The 13,284-nt window shown below is 47.6% G+C and overlaps 1 protein-coding gene across 1 annotated transcript in view; it reads right to left on the bottom strand.

Moving 5' to 3' along the window:
• The window catches only part of Tg (thyroglobulin), a 185,934-nt gene that overhangs the window by 153,976 nt on the left and 18,674 nt on the right, over window positions 1-13,284 (bottom strand). Inside the window, exons 11-18 of the mRNA XM_013025192.1 lie at window positions 11,672-11,908; window positions 10,205-10,342; window positions 9,760-9,837; window positions 9,132-9,244; window positions 6,426-6,528; window positions 5,525-5,725; window positions 2,420-2,632; window positions 870-1,024 (exon numbers count right to left, since the gene is read on the bottom strand). Of these exons, the coding sequence (XP_012880646.1) occupies window positions 870-1,024; window positions 2,420-2,632; window positions 5,525-5,725; window positions 6,426-6,528; window positions 9,132-9,244; window positions 9,760-9,837; window positions 10,205-10,342; window positions 11,672-11,908 (1,238 nt within the window). The remainder of the gene's footprint in view (window positions 1-869; window positions 1,025-2,419; window positions 2,633-5,524; window positions 5,726-6,425; window positions 6,529-9,131; window positions 9,245-9,759; window positions 9,838-10,204; window positions 10,343-11,671; window positions 11,909-13,284) is intronic.

Here is a 13,284-nt window from a genome sequence, read left to right as displayed (position 1 = left end):
GTTGGCATGACTAGAGGTAAGGAATGTAAAGTTCCCAGCATGGCTCCACAGACATAGCACTCAATAATTGATATTAGGGTCAAGCACATTTCTTTGGCTAAGGGATAAAACTAATTACATTTATTTCTACTTGTTTTAAAAATCAAGACTTTATGTTTTGATTAGTGTAAAAATGTCCTCCAAAATTCTTACTAGGGAGTACCAATAATGAGACAAGAACCTGAGCAGGAGGACTTTGATCTGGAGGGCTTTAAGGATCTCTCTACAAATATTTATGACCAAATCCCTGGATACTACACAGTTGGGAAACTCAGCTGTGCATTATTTAAGGTGGAGTGCCTTTCCAGGTGGTAAATGAGATTCTTCTAGGGATTTGGAAAATATATCTGGTCCCATGATGTGCAGAGAGATAGAGTGAACTCTGATATCTTGGTCTTCCTCTCCCATGTTCCCAGGCTCTTGCCCTGCATTAACCACATCTTTGTGCCACAAACTGCTCGAATCCTGCATTTCTGGCTGTGTGATTCTGGATCTATTATAATTCTCGTATCTCCTTTTCTCATCTATAAAGTGGGTCCCTGTGAGGACCATATTGGCTATCTATAGCAAGCAATGAATGCATAATAAGGGCTTAGGATACAGGTGACATCTGTCCATGGAAAAAAACAGCCATAATGTTATGAATATGGATTCTACTTCTATTTTGACATACGTGACCATGATCAAATTTTCCTCCAGATCTGAGCCTCCGTTTTCCGATTGGTGGAATGAGTCAAGATTGAAGCTAAGCACAGGTTCATTTGGACTCCCTGGTTCCCAGTGACTCTGAGTTCAGCTCTGTCTCATGCTAGGGAAGGCCAGGTACCTACCTGGATCTGGCAGAAGCCACGGGCTGCCAGCTCATCCAGTATGAAGACTTGGAAAGCCTGTAGCAGGCCAGAGTAATCAGCACTGCACATCTTGCCTGGAGGCAGCTGGAGCTGGAAGTGCGCTTGTGTTTGGATGGTCTGCCACAGCTGGGGCCCTGCAGGCAAACACTGGGATCAGCTGGCAAAGGCCACAGACCTCCAACAGGGTCCTTCTCAGCTTTCTTTTGCTTTCTCCTCTATCACGTCTGAAGCATACAAGTCCTGTCATGGTTCACCATCATCATCAGAGTCTAAATATTATCTACCATGATATTTTGTCTCTGAGTTAGCACCCATGCAAACTCAGTCCGACCTCAGCCTCTAATCAGAATGCTTTCCAGAGGTCATAGCCAGGATGTAGCTCAGTGGCAAAGCACTTGCCTAGCAAGTGCAATCACCAGTACCATAAGAAGAAAATACAACAACAAAATCTACAGTTAAAAAAAATCCCAAACAGTGGTCCTAGCCATTCTCCTTGGAACATCTTTCACATTGTTTTACAAACAAACAAGGCCACCCCATGTAATTTTGCAGGTAGATATTCCCTAAATTGTTTAATGTACAATCTGCAATCACATAAGGAAGCCCTGCATTCAGCTTTTGGGGTTAAACACACCTATTGTTCTTCTCCAGAAATCCCTGCTCTAGATTCCATGGTGACTATCCTGTTCTTCATTTGACTTGACCCTGTCATGGACAAAGGGACAGGCTACTTGTCCAAATCAACGTTTAACCTTTTCCTAGATGAGGCCCCTCAGTAGCTCTATGCTTTGCAAGTAATTCTGTCTCTTCCATCTGGTAACTATTCAGACCCTTGTGATGGTCAGTCCCAGAACTGGGCTCTCTCTCACAGGTGCCCCTCCCACTACCCTGGGTGGGCCAAGTGTGAGGTCCCAGCTGTCCACTCCTGCCTAGTCTGGCTGCGAGTCACCACAATGAGGCTTTGGCAAGGCAGATGTGGTCAGAGCTTAGTAGTGCCACACTGCCCTATGCATCTGCTCTTGTGGGTCACATGGGCTCAGTGTGACAGCAGAGGAAAGGCTCTGCACGGAAAGCTGGTAGTTACAGAGGGTGCTGGTGCCCACCTGTCACTACCTGAGCCCTCTTCCCTGCCAGGTACTCACCCTGGAGGCCCAGATGGACCTGGGGAGAAAGCAGAGGCAAGCCATGGTCAGGTGGACAAGCAACTCTGAGTACATGGGCACATGGTCCCTAACAGGGCCTCAGAGACACACAGATATGCTGAACCCCAAGATTCCCCAGAAGAGCTGGAATGACAGCAGTTCCCCCAGAGGGCAGACAGCTTTAGAGAAGCTACATGAAGTCCAACTCTGAGGGCCTTCGAAACACACCTGCTCTTTCCATAAGAATCCTCTTCCTCGTACCCTGGCTCATCACGGAACACTACATTGGGCCATGGAAAGGAAGTGGCTAGGGAGCTGCATTCTGGTCCTCAGCCACAGCCTTGAGGGGAAGCATGGTTTGAGACATGGGTTCCTAAGGCCACTTACTCTGGCAGGACTGGGGGTGAGGGGGCTCTGATGCCCATTGTCGACTCTCCAAGTTGCACACCAGCCTCCGCGGTGGGAAGGCGTTCTGGTAGCCCTGGCGGCAGAGCAGCTGACACTGCTGGACAGTGGCCCCTGCCGGACCTGAAGCTGTGTCACAGAGAACCACTCCACCAGCCATACTGGACATGGAGAAGGGCAGCGGGCACTGTGGACCTAGGAGCAGGAGAGAGAAGAGCCGTAGGCACCTGTCAGGTCTTGCGGGCTCAGCTTCTATCTGTTCTTCCAGTTTTCCTACTTCAGCATCCCAGATCTTCCTCAGCATAGCCTGAGCTTCTCCCCTACTTCTTTGCCCTCCTTCTGTAGGTGCCCACTGTCTCTCAGCTTTCCAGACCCCCACTCCATAAGCACATGTGAGTCTTGAATCATCTTCCGCTGATAAATTCAATGGATCTCCAAGCTGTCTTCTCCATCTTGGAATTAATAGTTCATGCAGGGATGCAGCAGCTGCTGCTCACAAGCCCCGAGAGTGGCATCTTCTGCCTTGAGGCTTCCCAAGGGAGAAGCACAGTGGCCTTGCACTAAGCCACTGTCTCCTCTGACCTGAGTCAGTGAAGCTGTGACTCAATGCCTCTTCAGTCTACCTCCACCCCTCAGCAAGATGATCCCTAGCTTCAGCCGAAACAGACAGCAAATCTTCCTTGCTGGGCTCCCACATGGAAGCCTCATTCTTACCCTCCTTTCCCCACAACCCTACCCAAGCCCCCTGCCCAAACCAGACATGGACTTCCTCTTCCTTTTATAGCGGTTGCCTCTTCCTTCTCCTCTTTGCCTCCTTTGCCTCCTGCCTTCTCATAGCCTGAAAGGACTTTACTTGACCCTCAGGTATACCCTGAGGTGTAGTATAACCTTAATCTTCCAGCCTTCTCTGTGGATTTTGAGGCTCATGGTGGCCTTCTTCCTCTTAGGCTCCAGGCCCCTGGTGTGGACCTGCATTTGGCCAGTTATTCAAGACTCTAGTCTTCTGCATACTCACCTTGGGACGCCCATGGGATTGTGTCCCTGGAAGAGCAAGGGACTTCCCCTCCCTTCTCCCAGGCCTCAGCACAGTGCTTGACCAACATCTCACAGGAGGATGCATAGGTTAAAAAGCAGACACACTCTGAGATTTAGAGAAACGCCACCACTCAGGCTCAGCATTGCAGCCAGAATGTGTCTGATATAAATCTTCAATGGCATTGGTGATGAAAGATGAGGAGTAATCAATCCTTAGCCCAAGGGTATGACCTTGGGCTAAGATTTCCCAGTGACCATTTCTTCTTGTCCTAGACATATACTAGCTATTGCAAATAAGGGAAACCATGGGACCTATGTTTCTTTGGGCTTGGCTTACTTCACTTACTATATTTTTTTCCAAGTCTTTCCATTTCCTAACAAATGGGGCAATGTCATTCTTTCTGATGGAGGCATATTATTCCCTTGTGTATATATACCATATTTAAATAGGGATACAGGTGGACCCATTGCAACAATGAGATATACAAGACGTTATGTCGAAAACGAACTTTACAACTTTGGCACGGGGTGGGGGGGTGATTAGAAGGGATGGTAAGGGGAAACAAAGGAGGAGGTAACAATGCTTGATAAGAAATGTACTCAATACCTTGCCCATGCAATTGTAACCCCTCTGTATGGTATTTTCACAATAAAATAAAAATAAAAAAAGATCTCCCAGTGACTTGCTTGTTGAATTGGTTCTCACTAAGTGCTGCAGCTCTGTGTGTGTGTGTGTGTATGTGTGTGTGTGTGTGTGTGTGTGTGTGTGTATGTGTGTGTGTGTGTGTGTGTGTGAGAGAGAGAGAGAGAGAGAGAGAGAGAGAGACAGTGAGATGGAGACAAAATGAAGAGAGAAAGAGAGGGACAGAGAGAGGTAGCTCAAAGGTGCTATGTGCTATCCCCAGGAACTCATGCTTGTAACAAACCAGAAAACCGCTTCTGCCTGCCACCTTCCCTTCTTACAGAATTGCATACATTGTAGGTGTGTTTGCCAGACCTCCCAAGCTTCTCACACATAAGAGACTGAAGCAGGGACTACCCTCAGCCTCAGCCAACAGATAAATATCCGATTGAATGGAAAGGACTTCTCTGGCCTACAGCAGGAAAGCGAGCCAAGTGAAGCTCCACAGCTATGTTCTGAGCCAGCGGCCTACCACTCAGTCATGTCTGCAATGCCTAGAGGAGGCAGCACTTTCCGTGACCTTGACCTTGAAGGTAGAGAGAGGCAACTGGGCATATATGCCAGTCCAGACCCTCAGTGACACTAGCAGAACTAATAATACACATTTATTAAGGGCACTAGTATTTCCTTCACTAATGAAGAGTTCATAGAGATGGTCTTCACCAGTCCTACCAAGAAATAGCTACTCTAAGAAATAGCTTCTAAGAAATAGCTACTCTTGGGAAAATAAGGTTCAGAGGGCTTAGGGGATAAGCCTCAGGTCCCCATCAAGTGGTGGTTGTTGTCCCCATCTCTGAGTTTTCTCTGTCACACTTTACTGGGCGTCAGTCAACACCATCTTCACAGTGAGCAAGATCCTAGAACTATTCCACTCTACTGCTCAAATAAATTCTAAAATTATTGCCTCGTCCTGATAGTTGAGTATATAGGAGAAGTAAAAAGCAAACAATTCATAACCAGTAGATTTTAATATGCAGTAATGTATTTCACTATCTTAATAATACTTATATGATATATATTTCTATTTGATATTTAATTTTCTGAACTAGAAATAAAGACAAAAGAAGTCAACATACCCCCAAGTGCAAGAAGCACCTTGTGGTTGGAATTACCATCCCGACATCCTGAGATGAGGGACATAGAGAGAGACCACGCATAGACCCATCGTAAGCTGTTCTGGAGCAACCTGAAGGACTAGCACTGGAGATTCCTAGCCAAGCCCTTTCTATTCAGCCCAGGCTGAGCATTTTCAGAACGCAGACAAAAATTTGACACCAAGGGAATCAAATGTCACTACGTCTCTCCTGCACCTCCTGTGCCCTCCATTCCCACAGTCCTGGATATGATAGTCCTTCGTGGGGTAAACTTACTCTCACAGGAGGGCTGGCTGCCCACCACACGAGTTCCAGGCACTTCCTCTCCACTGCCCAGGACACACCAGCAGCTGCTCTGGGACTGGTCGCATTGCATGGGTGTAAAGCCTCCATCCTTATCCTCACAGGCTGGGATGAAGCCAGGGCCAATTCTCCTGGACAAGGCTCTACTCCTGAGAATGTCGCAGAGGCCTGGGCCTGAAAACAAAGACAAGTCAGGTGAACCAGGCTGTGCGCAGCCCTGTTCCCTCCACAGGCACAGATGCCACATCCCTCCTTTCCCCTGTTGTCACCCCAGGCCAGTCACCAGCAGGGCCCCCCAAGGGTGTGCGTAGTCTTCCCTTCACCACCTGCTCCTCCTCCCGGGGCGCATAACCTTAGAGGTGGTCTAAGTGATTGAGGAGGGAGAGAAGGATGCAAATTGTGCAATTTAGGGGCTTCCTGGGAATAACTGGCGGTTTACAGGAGACTCCACAGGGTGGGGGTGATGAGGGATGGAAAGGGGCAGGCAGCAGAGCAGAGACAGATCCACGGATGAATGAAGGGGCAGGAGACAGAAGGTCCACCTTCTTCCAAAGTGTGACCACCATTGGTTATGAGATCCTGAAGTGGAGGGAGAGGACAAGAAGAGATGCATGGGACAGAGAGGGGCCAGGAGCTCAGGGCTCTGGGCCATGCAAAGGAGCTCAGCTTAGCCCTGAGCTCAGAGGTCTCTGACAGAGGGTGACACCAGCCACTGCAGGGTTGTGCCCTGTTTCTACATAAAAACCCAGGGCAGAGTGGGCCCCGGGGCTGTGTTCCCAGCTGAGGAAGTAATCAGGCTGGAATGGGAAGGGCTCCACACCCAGGGCACACTGGGACATCCGCAGTAGTGGCAAGGGCAGGGAGAGCTACTCACATTGGGCACCTCTGCTTGTGCTGGGTGGCATCGCTTCGCCTGAGGTTGGGTCCACACACCAGGTTCCTGACCCTGATGCCTGCATCCTGGCATACTCTCCTGTCTGAGAGGAAGCCCAGATTACCTTACCACAGGTGATGCTTTGGCCGGGTGGGGGGTGTCTCTTGTTGGGAATGGGCTTGTGGATCTCTCTTTATGGGGCTCTTATGGGCAACCCCTGTATAGGGCCCATGTGCCTGTCAACAGCAACCAAGACTGCCCCTGCCCAAATGGAGTACTAAGTCTCTAGCCCTTTCCATCAGAAAAAGTCAACTCCATAGCTAGACTCAACTTAGTTCTCACATAGATCTACGTTACATTTTTATGACTAACTCATAAATTTTTCTCATACCTTTGCTTGGGTGTTTCTCAGCAGCACAGTTCACAAGCAAGGTCGATAGAAGTATATCACATAATCTCTATTGGCTGCTGAGTACCAATGGCTAACTCCTATAACCCTAGCTACTCAAGTGGCTGAGATCTGGAGGACTGAAGTTTAAGGCCAGTCCAGGCAGAAAAGTCTACAAGATTCAATTTTCAAAATAATCAGCAAATAGAATGGCTGTAGGTGTGGCTTGAGAGGTGGAATGCCAGCCAATCAAGCAAGGTGAGTAAGTATGAGGTCTTATCCACAAAGAAGGAGGGATTGGAAAGAGAAGGAGAAGGAGGATGAAAGGAAGGAAGGAAGGAAGGAAGGAAGGAAGACCATTCCTTGTTCTTTCCAAAACAATCATTTCCAGCTTCTCAAAAGGGATTGAGGCATCTTTGTGTGAGATATACTACCCTGTACCCATCCCACATAAACACACAACCTGAGCCAATGATCCCAACAATCCTGTGAGTGTGAGGCCAGGACAATAGCTATGCTGCAAGAGGGGGGAAACTGAGGTTCCATCAGACAACTGGCATAATAGAGCAACATATCAGAGCTGCTGAGCGACAGCTAAGGCAGGGTCTTCACATTCCCAGTCACATTCCAGACCAACCTCAGTTCTAGAAATGACAAGCCCTAGGCATCTGTAATAATAATACAGACACCAAGCAGTTATGAAACCCTGACTCTAGCTGGAATTCACATAACCAGATGCTACAAGTGTCAGCAACTCTTCCTCTTGGGCCATCTGGGGATCCATGACCTACCACTTCAACTCCTTAGGTAGGCCTCAGGTTCCTCACCTACAAAACCAGGAGGTAGTGACTGCATAGATCTTTGAGCACTTTTCTGCTAAGAACACCAATAGCAGACAAGCCTTCTCTTCTATGGCTGCAGTGGGAAGTGGTACCAGTACAAGCAGGTTTGCTGGAGAAGAGCAGCTGCTACCCTATGCTGGCTGTCACTGGGTGCTGCCCTTAGTATTGTGTTGTTACTGTTTGCTTCTGTGCCTGATTTGCAGGCTAGTCACAATGGCAACATTAGGAATAGTAACACTGACCAGAAGGCAAACAGGAAGCTTGCACTGTGTCATTCGCCCCCCACTTCACATGCGTCATACCATCCACACAGCGTCTGGGAGGGAAGAACCCTATTGTCCCCATTCTACCAAGAGTAGTATAGACAGATCCGGTGATATGCCTCTGTTTGTCCAGCTTATAAACTGTGCTGATGAAATTCAAACCTAAGCAAAAATCTAAGAAAACTTTATGAGACAGTCCTGAAATTTAACAGAGTTCTAAGTCTGAGAACAAAGTTGAGTCCAGCAACTTGAATTTTTCTGGTGGAGTGGGCCAGAGATACAAGGCTCCATTTGGGCAGGAATATTCTTGGATGCTGCTGACTGGCATCTGGATCCCATGCAGGTGCTAGACGTGAGAACCATGAGGTCAGAGAGCCCCTGGGCGCTCAGCAGAGCCATCTCCCTGCTCTCAGACGCTGCGGTTCCCACCCTTTCTTCCTTGTGAGTGAGTATCTGTGCTCAGATATGGAGCTCACTTGTGGGCCAGTGGGACATGGTTGTTAGCCAAGATAAAAGACTAAATCCGTTGGGAGAATTTCTCTATAGAATTCATTCCTAACAGGACTCCATGGCTACTGTACCCTGTGATAATAATGAGACATGTTCAGCCCTTCATGGCTCTGTGTCCGTTATTGCTGAGTTCTTCTGACTTCACAAAGTCCCTGGGAGCTGAGCTGACACCTCTCTTCTGGGGAAGGACACAGAGGTACAGCTCAGATTTCCATCGTGTGCCAAGAAAGCAGCTCAGAGTCAGGCACAATGAATTCTTTCTCTGGGAGACTTTGCCAGTGCTTTACTGAATTGTGCTCTTGCAATCACCTGAAGGGATGTCCTTGAGACGCAAGTACAGTGGCCCAATCAATGTGACTTTTGGAAATGTATGGTAGCAACCACTCAGGGGTCAATTAATTTCTAGGATTTTTATGAAACAATTGTTCTTAGACTCAAAACAATTCCAGCACTAGATAGGACAACAATGTTTCCTGCTTCTACGACTAAAAACAAAAACCAAAATGTGGGGCACCGAGGAAGTAAATAGCTTAACCAAGGGCACACAACAGCACTCAATTAGCCCAGGACAAACACGTAGGCCCCAGCCTCCCTCTGAATTCACTCAGCCCAGTGAACTGAAGACTAGAAAAGCAATTTGCAATCAAATGAAGCCAGCTCTGCCTCTCCCACCTGTGCCCCTGCTGGGCCCTCAGTGCCTCACCTCTAGGCAGGTCGGGGTGAACAGGTCTTCTAGAGATGGGTTTCCTTGGACTCCTACCTGTTTCCAACCAGAAAGCAGTGCATTGGCTCGAGATTGTTCACAGATACTCGGGCCTAGAGGAGAGAAAGGCGCCTTTAACTGATGGGCTGAGGGTAACTGGGGAGCCCTGGTTGGTCCAAGATCCCAGAGCCATGCATCTGAGGAATAGAAGTCCCCTCCACAGAAATAGATCTTCAGAGGAGACACAAGCTAGAGTCACAGGATGAGGACACAAGAGATGTGCCAGCTTTGAGATGTCAAGTGGGCCATGGACTTTACAGGGTTGACCTTCGGAGAGAAGCTGGGCTGAAGATACAGCCCACAGGAGTGGCTGTACCTTCCCAGGGAACAGTAACATCCCAATGACATCCCAACTCAGCAACTCCTTCCTCACCTTCACAGCTGGGGACACCAGTAAGGAAGAATCAAGGGAACCCTTGCCTAGAGACTTGGAAAATGGGTCCAGCTATATTTAGGGATGGATCTGAAAGGCTGTGCCAGAAAGTCCCTGTAGTTAGGTGACAACAGCGGCTGCCAGGAGCCTAGAGCCCATCACCAGCGTCAGACAGGCCAGTTCCGTGTCACTTACACTGGGGCATCTGTGGAGAGCGGGCAATCAGTGAGGCAGGGGTGAACTCTCCCTTCCCATCCACACACCAGCAGTGTCCTAGAAAAGAGCCACACATGTCAGCAAAACCAACCTAAAGATGCATTTGCTTAACGTGCCTGTGAAGTAGCCAGTCTGCATCTCCCTGCTTAACAAAAAACAAGATCTACTGCCCAACAATATTCACAGTCACAAATGTTAGCGCCCTGACTCCTCCAGCAACTACCCCTTTGATCTTTGGGCTGGTTGTAGGTCCTATTCCCTTACACAGGAGAGAAGTGAAAACCAAAGAAGCAAAGAGGCTTGTGTATTCCAGCTGCCAAGGAAGAACTGGGGATTCAAGCCTCCCACTTGCCTCCCACCGTGGGGCTGTTTCCTTGCAGAAACGGAAGTGGATGTCTGTTGGCCTCCGGAGGTTCCGCCTTACCAGTCCCAGCATGGCACTGCACTGGCTCCCAGCTCCCGAATGCATCACACTGGGGCACATAGGGGCCTGGCCGCAGAGGGATGGCTCCTGCAGCTGAATTGTTCAGCGAAGAACGTAGGCTCCCGTAAAAGTTCAAGGCTAGAGTCACAGAAAGAGAAGATCAGTATGTGATATTTACCCCGTGGGCATCATCACTGAGATAAGCCAAGGACACCCCTGTGCCAACCCAAGGAACCCTACTTATTCATCTATAACATTTCAAGCTGAAATGTGAGAGGCTCATTGGACACTGGGCATGTTTTCCTATAAAAAGAAACTATAGGCTTTGAGAGATTCTCACATGGGGTTAGAAGAACGAAGGCATCTTCCTCAAGCCAATAGCTTGTTAGGAAGTGTTAGGGAAGCAAGGAGCTTTCAGCCCCCTGGGATGGATTTGCTTTGGTTTGGCGCATGCATTGTCAGGGGATGGATAGCTCTGCTGTCTTGCTACCCAAGCCTAGTAACATTCCAGGTAGGGACTCAGAGAAAACAATTGGGAGAGGGTAAGGTACTTAGGGAAGGCTTGGAGACAGGTGGTTTCCTGTCAAATTAGTGTAGGATCAGTCTTAGAAACAAGAGAACTTCTGACCCTCCTGCCAGACCAGGCTGTGGGTAGAGGAGAAAGGACAGGATCCTAAGAAGGTCTTGGCCCTGACCTCAGCTGCCCTTGATCTGCTGGGCAGGGCACAGAGGCCCTAAGGACTTGGGCAGAGGCTCACACCACCAGCTTCCTACTCAGGTCTGTCTAGTTAGTAGATGGGCAAATCTGAGCAAGTAGTTCAACCTGAGACTGTTTCCCATTTGGAAAGAATCACAGATGGTGATTAGGGCTTGTTTTACCCTGAAAGTGTTAGAGGATCAATGCAAAGATCTGATCATCTTTTCAGCATGGGAAATGCCTTGCCAAAGGCCAATTCAAGTACTGTGTGGCTGTTACTAGAGCCAGAGGACTGTGGGTCTCTCTGGACTTTTTCCTCCATCACATGCATGTATCTTTGGGAGTTACTGTTAAGAGTAGAGGGGCTCCTGTGTGCAACCAGGGTCCTTGCTCGACCTCTTCCATAGAGTCCTTGCATCTCCAGGGATGCAGGAGAGTTTTGAAACAGTGCAGGGTGGGGGAGTCTGAGTATTTGAGGTCTCTCACATTTTAACAAGACTATGTGGTTTCAGGAAGGCTCCAAGGTCATCTGCAATACAAAATGTGCATTCTGCTCCCCAGTGCCTCTAATGGAGAGTCTGGGGGCCTTTTGGAGAAGTGAGCAGCATCCTAGCCTTGACTGAGAACACAAAATCGCTTGTCTTTTCTTTCTTGGTGACCCAACACCTCAGGGAAAATAAATAGCAGTCTTGGAGGTGACTGAGGAGAAACAAATTCACACCCTTGCTTCCCCAGAAATGGAGTAAAGAACCTCATTACACAGCACTCACTAGATTGAGCCGCCAAACGAATGGCATAATCACCCCCTTGAAGAAACTTCTCAGAGAAAGCTTCCCGGGATAGGAGGAATGGAGGAAGACCGAGCTCCTCATTAGTCAGTCGAATTCCCTTGGCCACTAGGAAACTCTCTGCCAGAGAGAATGAAGTATTGGAAGCTGAGATGATGTCTTCTGATTCCTTAATAAACTGCAGGACACTTAGCTTCACTTCCTCACAGGAGCCAGGACCTGGGGGAATAAAAACATGACAAGGAGATTCATTCACCAAGCAGGGTACTTTGCAATCTCATTTACTTAGCATTTAAGAGCCAACCTACTACACAAGAAGATTAGCAACAGCTGAAGTTTGCTCCATGCCAGACATTGCTTAAAGTACATTCACATAATCTAACTTAGTGTATGTGTCAGACTGAGGAGATACTCTTAGCCCCAAAGTCACACATGAGAAACTGAGGCCTAAAGAAGTGAGATGATTTCAACAAAGTTCCAGCTAGTAAGTAATCGATTCACAATTCTCTTCTAGATAGTCTCACTCTAGAATCGATGATCTGGACCAGCTGTTTGTAATGGAAAGATGGGCAAGTGGTAGGAGAATGGATGAATGGTTGGATAGATGGGTAGACTCATAAGGGTAGGTGGGAAGATGAGTGAATAAGGGGATGGATAGATTGGTGAGTGAATGGATGAGTGGATAGAGAGATGAGTGAGAAGACTGACAGTTAGGTTTTGTACACAGTAAATGTATTCTTGTGGACAAGAAAGCACATCTCTTAAGATCCCTGAGTTCTATTGTTTTGTTTTATTAACCACGGTGGTAGATAATACATTTGACTTCTCTGTCACTCTCCTGATCTGTACACCGGGAATGATGGAAGAATCTCCATTTTCTATAAGATTTTTAAAAATTATTCTAGAAGGTATTGCTATTGAATGGCTGCCCAGGAGATATTTATGTCAACCAATCATTTTGTGAAATTAAGAGTGGATGCATCCCTGGATTCTCTTGAGAGCATGAGATCAGCAGAAATCTGTGACTTCTGGAATTTGAGGACATTGTTGTTTTCTTGATCAAATACATATCCTTAATCAAAAATCTGTTCTATCAATCTCAAAGATTTGGAATCCATGATGCCAATAATCACACATTCAAAATCTGCTTATACTCCATTGCTTTCAAGATAAAGAGAAAATTATTTAACCAGGCATGGAAAAGCTTTTAAATCTGACCCTACTTTCTTTCCCTCCTCTTCTGTCGTGTCCTTTTAAGCCCATCCCTTCTACAGCTTCCCTGAGTGGCATATTCCAAAACACATCTCAGGATTCATCCCAGAAATTGGTGCCAAGTAAATCTCCACCTCACCTGCCTGCTTCTCTGGGCATCCTCCAATGCATTTTCTTTATGCACTCTTCCATTCAACCCTCATAGCTTATGATTGACTTGATTGGTCTACTGCTCTCTGAGGTCTTCAGGGCAGATACAACTCTGTTCAGCACTGTCTCTATGTCACACAGCATAATGTATACAGTGGATGGCACATAAATGCATACTGAACATTGAAATCAAAATTTCATTCAGATCAGAGGCAGCAATGTGTCTGATACTT

This window comes from Dipodomys ordii, unplaced genomic scaffold, assembly GCF_000151885.1.
Source record: "Dipodomys ordii isolate 6190 unplaced genomic scaffold, Dord_2.0 Scaffold82, whole genome shotgun sequence".
Classification (NCBI taxonomy): domain Eukaryota; kingdom Metazoa; phylum Chordata; class Mammalia; order Rodentia; family Heteromyidae; genus Dipodomys; species Dipodomys ordii.
Note: the sequence above shows the minus strand (reverse complement) of the source record. Positions and strands in the feature narration are given on the sequence as shown.